Source organism: Chenopodium album, chromosome 6, assembly GCF_948465745.1.
Source record: "Chenopodium album chromosome 6, dcCheAlbu1.1, whole genome shotgun sequence".
In the NCBI taxonomy this organism is placed as follows: Eukaryota; Viridiplantae; Streptophyta; class Magnoliopsida; order Caryophyllales; family Amaranthaceae; genus Chenopodium; species Chenopodium album.
The window spans coordinates 1,970,610-1,980,000 of NC_137839.1; the positions used below are offsets into that span (position 1 = coordinate 1,970,610).

The 9,391-nt window shown below is 33.6% G+C and overlaps 1 protein-coding gene, 1 long non-coding RNA gene and 3 other non-coding genes across 8 annotated transcripts in view; all 5 read left to right on the forward strand.

The window, feature by feature from the left end:
- The first annotated feature begins 597 nt into the window (after positions 1–597).
- On the forward strand, positions 598–5,855 carry LOC145635538 (kihadalactone A synthase LFS-like). Of its 4 annotated transcripts, none has more exons than XM_081686840.1 (11): positions 598–947; positions 1,281–1,476; positions 2,233–2,337; positions 2,512–2,563; positions 2,864–2,985; positions 3,076–3,176; positions 3,270–3,328; positions 3,554–3,610; positions 5,081–5,144; positions 5,319–5,398; positions 5,532–5,855. In XM_081686840.1, the coding sequence occupies exons 1-11, from the start codon at positions 804–806 to the stop codon at positions 5,614–5,616; spliced, it is 1,065 nt and encodes a 354-aa protein (XP_081542966.1). In that variant the 5' UTR covers positions 598–803; the 3' UTR covers positions 5,617–5,855. The 4 variants fall into 4 exon arrangements, with proteins under 4 accessions (XP_081542966.1, XP_081542967.1, XP_081542968.1 ...); XM_081686841.1 differs by having other exon boundaries at positions 2,239–2,337; XM_081686842.1 differs by having other exon boundaries at positions 601–947; positions 5,099–5,144.
- Positions 5,856–6,782: 927 nt separating this feature from the next.
- TRNAY-GUA (transfer RNA tyrosine (anticodon GUA)) lies at positions 6,783–6,868 on the forward strand. The gene is given in 2 exon segments: positions 6,783–6,819; positions 6,833–6,868. It is a non-coding gene; the product is annotated as a tRNA-Tyr (tRNA).
- LOC145634236 (uncharacterized) overlaps positions 6,830–9,391 on the forward strand; it is a 3,750-nt gene continuing 1,188 nt past the window's right edge. Inside the window, exon 1 of the long non-coding RNA XR_014113385.1 lies at positions 6,830–7,168. This is a non-coding gene — a long non-coding RNA (uncharacterized LOC145634236). The remainder of the gene's footprint in view (positions 7,169–9,391) is intronic.
- TRNAY-GUA (transfer RNA tyrosine (anticodon GUA)) lies at positions 6,945–7,030 on the forward strand. Its single transcript is given in 2 exon segments — positions 6,945–6,981; positions 6,995–7,030. It is a non-coding gene; the product is annotated as a tRNA-Tyr (tRNA).
- Positions 9,283–9,370, forward strand: TRNAY-GUA (transfer RNA tyrosine (anticodon GUA)). Its single transcript is given in 2 exon segments — positions 9,283–9,319; positions 9,335–9,370. It is a non-coding gene; the product is annotated as a tRNA-Tyr (tRNA).

Here is a 9,391-nt window from a genome sequence, read left to right on the forward strand (position 1 = left end):
ATAATATACTGTATGGTGAAATGAAGCTAGATTGATCATACGTGAAGCAATAAGATAATTCAGAATTTTAGGGTTTAGAGTGTAGAGTATAGAGGCTCTGATACCATGTCAAGAATACAGAGAATAGTGTTGTATATTTTATATTAGGGTATGCACAAGTATATATACAACCTAAAGATATACAGGCTCATAACTATGACCCATGAGCTATACACAAAATATACCTAACAATTCGCACATAGACTTAATTTGGTATCCTCATTTGATAGAACTTAGACCTAATTTACTTTATAATTCGTAACTATCAAAAAATGAGATGTCATTAGATACATATTAATATGTACTTTTTAAGATTTTAAAAACTTTTTAAATTATGAAAATAAAGATATTCCATTTTATGATAAATAAACATAAATAAAAAGATAAGATTTGATCGGATTAATTTTCAAAATTCAAATAAGTTAATACTATATCAAGTTTAACAACATTAACTAAACATATCTTTGAGAACACAACTTCGTAAACATTAATAACACCGATTTATGCGTAACTCGAGAACATAAAAAAATTCGAAGCATACTACGCCACCTTTGGGAACACAACTCGTAGTATCGCGACATTTGGCGCTTAACAAATTCCCCATTCTGGGCATTGCTCTATCTCCCCGCCCACTCCTTTCACTCTCAATCTAATCTTCTTCTTCGTCACTTGGACAATTTCCTACATTTTTTTTTATTATTTTTTTTACCATATTAAATTTCATAAATTTATTATTGAATCCAAAATTATTATTATTACTCGTTATGGAAATTCCTAATTGTAGTAATAATAATACTAATAATTTTTCTGCTGAAAAACCTGCTTCTGTCACAACAAAGGTCAATAATCTCAATTGCATCGATCTTTCAGACCCTGATATCAATCGTTCTGTATCTAACCTCAAACAGGTTTTTTTCTTGATCATCATTCTGAATTAATTTAATTATTTCCCTGTTTTTTTTAATGTGTTATTATGCTGATTTTGTTATATTGATCACAAATTATACCTTTAAGTCTTTTAGATTAAATCACTTTGAATATATTTAATACCCTTTACTTTTATTTGTTAATATGTTCTTTTTTATTCATTGGTTTTCTATAACAGAGGTTTTTGTTGTTTGATTTAGGAAATTGATGGGAATTTATTTATTTTTAATTTAATTTAATTTAATCTGGGTGTTTTTACTAAGAGTTTTTTGTTATTGGGTTTTATTGATTAATTTGATTTAATTTGTTGGTAGGCATGTTTGGATTGTGGATTTTTCTATGTAATAAATCATGGGATAAGCCAGGAATTTATGGATGAAGTTTTTGCACAAAGCAAGAAGTTTTTTGAATTGCCAATGAATGAGAAAATGAAGCTTTTAAGAAATGAAAAACATAGAGGATATACACCAATTCTTGATGAGCTTTTAGATCCTGAACACCAAGTTCAAGGTGAGAATTCGATCACCCTTTGTTGTATATAGTATGTCATTCTATAATTGTTATGTTATATTGATTAATTGTTTAAAACTGTACTTTGTTATGCATTTGTAGCTAAATGTAAAGTTCAATAGTAAGGGGTATGTGCTAGAAATATATTTGTGGGTTATGATGACCGGGCTCATCATTTCAGCTTAAGTATCCGTGTTTGATTCTCGACACTCATGAATGGTTATGCTTGGATCCTTCAATTTTGGACATGAGTGGGGAAATCTATACTTTCGTACTTATATGCTTGTTAGATGAAAGGAAAGTATCCTTGTCTATGTGTCTGGATCATAACATTGGGTATTCACACTCTTGGGGCCATATCCTAACCTCATACTCATATCAGAGTCCGAGCATCACGGTGATTGAGGTACCAGAAAATGATTGCTTGATTTTTAGTGGAGTGCCTTTATATAGCTTATGTAACGTTTCTAGTATTTAGTCATTGGAGATTTCAAATAGGTATGTTATATGGGGTCATAGCCTCATAGGGTGTTGAATTTTGAAAGCTGATGAACCATCTATGTGGTGTCTGATTATGTGTTATACTAGTGCTTATTAAAGGCTGAAGACTAGATTATGTTAGCTAAATGTCACGGATTCTTGAATAGGCAAGTAATTGCCTAATGTGTTAACTAGGAATCAATTGCTCAATTAATATCGCAGTCACTTTTGTACTTATTTCGATTTGTACTTATTTTTAATGGTCTAGCTGACTAGCTGTAGGAGATTACAAGGAAGGGTATTATATTGGTGTTGAAGTGCCTGAGGATGATCCTGAAGCAGAGAAGCCGTTTTATGGGCCAAATGTTTGGCCAGCTTCAGGTAATCTATTTGAGTTTATTAGTATCTATGTTAACCAATATGTTGCTCTGATTAATTTTATGCCTCTATTAAACTTGTGTAGAGCTTATTTCTTTGAAATGAAAAATGTTAAATTTGGCAGCGTAGAGAGTTGAATTATGCGTTTTAATATCGTGACTTCTCTCTGTATACCAGATCTCTTGCCGGGTTGGAGGCAAACGATGGAGAAATACCATAGCCAAGCATTGTAAGTATAACTGTATAAGATAATATATCGCTATTCTTTTGCTGTGAGTCATCCTTTCTTTTCTCTTCTGTGGAATATATTGGCCTTATTTACAAGCAAGTTGCAATGTGTGCCGAATCTGTCACAACCTTAGCCAAGCAATCAATGGCTGGACCTATATAAATTACGTGTCATTAGTTTTATTAAGCGTTATGTATCCTTAATGCCAAGATTGCCAACTTTTAACACTGAATGACTAGAAGACACATCGTTATCTTCTAATACTCAATTAAGTTTATCTGTGATATCCGTTTTATACAGGGAGGTAGCTAGGAGTGTTGCAAGGATTATAGCTCTAGCACTTGGTCTGGACGCGGATTTCTTTGATAAGCCAGAGATGCTAGGGAAACCTATCGCAATCTTACGCCTGTTGCACTATGAAGGTGGAAATTAAATTGTTTATTTAATTTCAGTAACTGATAACTTATTTATCATAATTAATCTTGCCAATAATCATGTTAAATTTTTGTTAGATAAAGTTACTGATACGTCAAAAGGAATTTATGGAGCTGGTGCACATTCTGATTATGGTCTGATTACACTCTTGGCCACAGATGATGTAAATGGCCTGCAAGTATGAATGGTGCTGAAATCCTGTTAGATATCACCATCATGTCTTGCTTATTATGATTTTTGTGTTGACTTCTACCCTTTTTTCTTGTTGCAGATATGCAAGGATAAGGATGCCAAACCACAGATATGGGAAGATGTACCGCCTGTAAAAGGGTAAGCTATGTCCAACACTGTAACTTGCAGAAATGAAATGGATGAGTGACTAAAAGGCAGGGGTGTCACGAGCTCGCTTTTCACATGTCCTACTTTCACATGTTTTTATTCCAAATTCTGAACCTTTGTCTAGCGGCACATTATTATATATCTAGTGTTTGGTGCTATGAATATGATATCAACCAAAAAAATATGATATCAACCATTTTGCTTCTTATCTCTCAGAGCATTTATCGTGAATCTTGGTGACATGCTGGAGCGCTGGAGCAACTGTGTTTTCAAGTAAAGTGCAATCTTTCTTTCCTTTTACACGAATTTTCTGCAATATGCTTGATGTGTATCATGTGGTTCAATTAATTTCAGAAAATGTTGTAAAGTACTTAACGCATTTTAAGGATGAAAATGATGCCTCTCAAGTCTCAAGACTAAATTAAGTCTTAAATATGGAGATAATAGAAGTTTGTAGTATCTATAAGTAAATTAATCAAACTGAGTGACGTAGGATTCTTTATTTATTTGAAGAGTAAGAACCATGTATCCTTAAACTTCAGGAGTTCATGTTCACATTTCCGTGCTGGAAAAGGGAACTTGTAGTATGAATTATATCCAGAAACTCCAAAGAATATGTGGGAAATCTCTTGTCAGCCTTCAGTCCTTCACTCTTTTGACTTGTCTTAGGTTGTAATGATTTTTTATCATTAGAATTATCAGGGAACATTTTAACCATTGCTGTGCTGGCTTCAGAAGTATGATATTCACCCCTCCCATCTTCATTTGCTAGATTTCTATCTTGAGAGCGAGCACCCTGGGCTCTTCTTGGTGCTTGTTACTCCATATAAGGTGCCTCCCAAACTGTTCAGTGTCTGAAATACCACAATATACCATACACTCCTTGAAGAGTAATACCTCAATGTGCATACTCATTGTACTTGCAATTTTCCCTATCCTATACTTAGGGTCTAGCATCATACTAAATTTACTGTGGACTAATCATGCGATAGATTATATCTTCAATTCGTTGCAAGTCTTCCCATAATGCATCTTTATGACTTGTTTCATTAACTGCATAAACTCAGGTGCACCTAAGTTCCTTACCCTTCACTATAGGCGTAACCTTTCATTGTATAAGCTGGCGTGTGGCATGTGCACAATTTAAAGAAAAAACATTTGGATCCCAAATCAAAACTATCCCTCCACCACCTTGAAAACATAGGTTAGATGTTATACACCAACCTGGACAAAGATTTAGGTACAAAGCCCCAAGAGAATGAGCCTTGACCTTTGCTTCGAAGAGACCTAACAACCTAATGTTTTGAGCATGAATCTAATACTTTCTCATCAAATTCCAACTAAGGCTGTCCATGATGGCTAGTGGGGAACCGGCCCCTCACCATTTTCAAGTTTACCGCCCATTTAATTCATTCCCATATTATTATTATCTTCTATATCATTACCTTGCCCATCAAGGTCTATCTATCATCTACTTTCAGAGCATCAAAAGTGTTCCTAATCACTACAGGAGTAATCAGTTATTCTTGGCTACTTGACTTATCCATGACAGTAATCAGTTATGGAGTATTTGATTTTTTACACCTGTCATGAATGTTTTTGCTGTGTCTGATTTGGACGTTTTTAGCATTTTGTTCTCTTGAATATATTTTTCCACATGCTATAAAACTTTCCTTTTACCCGAGCAGGATGCTCTTCTACTTGTCATCGCTCCCTTAAAATTTTCCATCTAATTAACTTCAGTATGTTTGTAACCTGCAGATCCACCGTGCACAGGGTTATTGGATATGGGCAACATAGATACTCTGTAAGGCCCTTCACAGCCCTGCTTTCCCAATCTCCCATTCCCTTTTCTTGGACTTATTTCTTTTGTTAAATATATCTATCACTAGTTCACTACATCCTTATATGTTATATCATAACCCATTACTTGTGAACCTTATTTCGTCTTACAGTTCTATGCTACTTTTCTTGCTTGCAGATAGCCTACTTTGTGGAGCCTAGTCATGAATGTCTTGTTGAATGTTTGCCAACCTGCAAATCAGAAACTAACCCTCCCAAGTAATTTTTTTATGGCCTGGTGTTTGCACTTCAGTCTTTTCACTAATTCACAGAAAATATACCAAAATTTGAAGATGTGTTGTTAAATACTTGCTCTCACTCTGTCCATTACTCGCTATTTCCCACCCAACAGGTTTCCTCCAGTTCGATGTAGTACATACCTGAGCCAGCGCTACATGGATACTCATACTGATGTGAGCACTTACAAGAAATCGTAATATCTTGGCCAATTGAGCTGATATGAGAAGAACCTGATTTGGGGCATTTGGTCTATACTATGAAAGTCCTGCACAATCTGGCAAGAATAGAAGATGCTTGGCTCATCCTTAGAGTAATACAATTATGTTATTGTTACTAAACTGTTGATAACTACATAAGCTTACATAGAAGTTATTCTAACTAGTTTATTTACTAAATTATCATTTATTGTACCGCGTCTTATCATTTCTTTGGTCCATTTGCGTCCAAACATCTCAGTTTATACTTGATAATAGCTTAAGCTAACTACTTTACCAGCTGAGGATGTAGTGTTGGCTGAAAATTACCTCATCTCCCTTTGGCTGAACTTGACACATCTTAATAAAATTTCTCATGGTGTTTAAAGAACAATATTAATGTGACTGTACTTATTGCTCATCAGAAAATAATATATTATTTGCGGTATTATTTGTAAGATATAATTTTTTTAAATGTTGTACATAATAATTAACGGAAATAGTAGAATAAATTTTCTATGGGAGTTTAAGTGTGTAACTAATCTAACTAATAATAATAAAAATTTAATTGAAAGTGAGAAAATTTGATTCCAAATATGAAGAGTTTTATGTGCACAACAGCACAAGCCACAACATCAAGTTATAGACTTTCTATTTCAAATTTATTGTCACATTTGATTATTTATAGCATAAAAAGATCAATAAGCATTGGAAAAAAAAAACTCGTGACTAATTTTTTTTTCTTTTCTTATAGTTAACGACAATTTACATTCAAAATGTGTAAAGTCTAGCCTTGGGTTTTGTGCATACTAAAATGGAAGGAACTTCTTATCACATAGTAGAATCGCTATATACAGTACTCAAAAAGTTGAAGTTTTGAGCAATATTATAACAAAGACATTACACTAATCCATCTATATAACCTAGCGAAAGGAGCACTTTATCTAATCTTTTTGATGACACATTTCTTTTTCTAAATCATTACTTCGAAAATAATCATCTACATACCCAAATCTGACAATACCACATTATCATGTTTGTAAATCATAAAAACAGTCAAAGAAAACAAACGTTAAAAATCCAAACATGTCCAATAAAAAGAAATTAAAAAAATAATTAGTGCTCGTATTATATAACAAAATCCAAAGTAGGTACAATTAAATCAAAAACCGACCTTAGCTCAGTTGGCAGAGCGGAAGACTGTAGTTGTACGCAGATAATCTTTAGGTCGCTGGTTCGATTCCGGCAGGTCGGATTTTTTTTTTTTCTAACCCACTTTTATAATTTTAATATATATATAAATGTATTTTTACAATCAAATGATTAAACATCCGACCTTAGCTCAGTTGGCAGAGCGGAAGACTGTAGTTGTATGCAGATAATCTTTAGGTCGCTGGTTCGATTCCGGCAGGTCGGATTTTTTTTAAATTTTTTTTAAAAATCAAATCAGATTTCTCTCTCTTTCTTAGGCGGTTTGGGGGATTCGGTTTCTTGCAATTAGGGTTTTCCGATTCCAAATCTGCTTATAATCTTCCCCAATTATCTGAGCTTTACGGTAATATTTATTATTTAATTGCTTTAATATTTTAATTTCCGCTTAATTATTTGCAGCATGATTATCGTAATTATTTTCCTGATTAATCGCCGATAATTTTGGTGGAATTTTTTTAATGTTATTTTATGAACATATGTAGCTTTGATTGTTAATTGTACCTATAGTTTTGCTGACACAGTGTAATTTGTAAATTATAGTAGGTTGCAGATTTATTGTTTTATTTTTTGGGATTTTTTGGACAAGAACCCTAATTTGACCTTATTTTTGTGAAAATATGAATTAAAAAGGGTAGCAAGGAATCAATCGTAGTTCTGTTGGTAGAGTTAAGGACTGTAGTTGATCAGAATATTATTAATTGTTAGGTTGTTGGTTTGTATTCGATTGGTCGGGTTTTTATGATGATTATCACTTATTAGATTGGTTTTCTACTTGTTTGAATTGATGCTTGTTTATTGTCTTGTAAACTATAGTACTCCGTATTAGTCATTCAATCATTCGTTTTGTGGTGGACACGCAGTGATCTCTTGCTTAAGTCGATAGTGAATATGTAGGTTGACACTAATTATGTGCCATTAAAATTGTTATTGGTTTTTGTAGATGTTGTGAGTGATTGTTAGAACTTAGAAGGTTGCATTTACATCTTAGCATTTTAAAAGGATAAGAGGTTTTTTTTCCTCGTTGGCTCAGTTTCGAGGTTTATGAATGTAGCTTAAAAGATAATTTGAATGTCCTGGCCTCAAATAACCTTGACCATTTGATTATCTTTGAATCTTACCAATATATTGCTAGATCTTCGTATCTCTTGTTTTGATGATGATTTGAGTTTTCGACTCATTGTTACTATAAATTAGATGAACTGAAATAAAAGTGAAATTAAGACAATGTCAGTTTTATGTTGGTTGATTCTTACATCTGATATGATATAAATCTTTTAGCCTAGAATTATCCATAAATTCTCCTGTATTGGTTTCGTTCTTGATATATGGGAGTAGGATCATATTGTGCTGATTCTGCTTCCAATTAATGTCAAAACTAATCTGACAATCGTTGAATCATGGATCATTCGTAGGATCATATTGTGCTGATTCTGCTTCCTATTTTTATACTGTAATTGGTATAAAGATTACCCTCAGGTTCCTAGCTCTAATACAGTAGGTTGGATGTCTTTGCTTCTTAGGTTTGTATTTTCACCTCTTCATTGCTCTTCTAAAATTGTAATGATGTATAGAAAAAAGATTTAGACATTAGAATAGATTTCCCCTCTTAATGGAAGATGTGATGTCTATGGATTTATGGAATTGCAACCTTCATTTTAAATGAACTGGCCTTAGCTCAGTTGGTAGACCAGAGGACTGTAGTTGGTCATTAACCCATTGATAAACCTTAGGTAGCAATTTCAAATCTGATTAGTCGGGTTCCAGTCGTTTATGTTATTTGTCTAGCTTTTAGGGAATGGTTGCTAACTTGCTTTCTATTTTGCTTTCACTGGTATGTCTTAACCAATTTTGTTGAATGTTATTTCTGAGTCAGATGAACAAAGATCAGTATATAATGGAAACCACTATTAGAAGATACCTGGGCCCATTTGGTGCAGTGGAAGATTGGACCTTTGGCCTCTTGCAATTTATATAATTTTTTTTTTCTTCCTATGGGTGAGACTTCTTTTTGGGACAAAAGGACTTCGGCATGTCACATTGCTTCCATGCCTGAAACAGCGGTAAATAACTATGTTCCAGCCATTAGGAAGAGTATTTCAAACTGTTAATTTGAAGCAAGAGTTACAAGACCGGCCTTAGCTGTTAAAGCAGAGTACTATAGTTGTTCATCTATCCTCAAATCAAGACTTATGGCTATTTAACCAATTGATTTGTGTTTTGTTGTCAATATTTTTTCATGCTTTAATGGTGATATTGATTCCGTGATTATGCTGTCAAACTTGGTTTTCTTTTACCTGGTTTAGAAACTTTCTGCAGTATCTTATTTTCTTATTATTCAGAAGCGGCTTGAAGATGCAATATGGTGTTTCATTAATGAAATTTTTTACATCCCCCTCTTTAACAAAAGGGGTCTGAGTATAGTTGAATTTCAACATTCACAGTTCATTAGTGTAATAGCCGACCTTAGCTCAGTTGGTAGAGCGGAGGACTGTAGTTTGTCAAACAGATAATCCTTAGGTCGCTGGTTCGAATCCGGCAGGTCGGATATTTTTGCTTCCTATGCTGT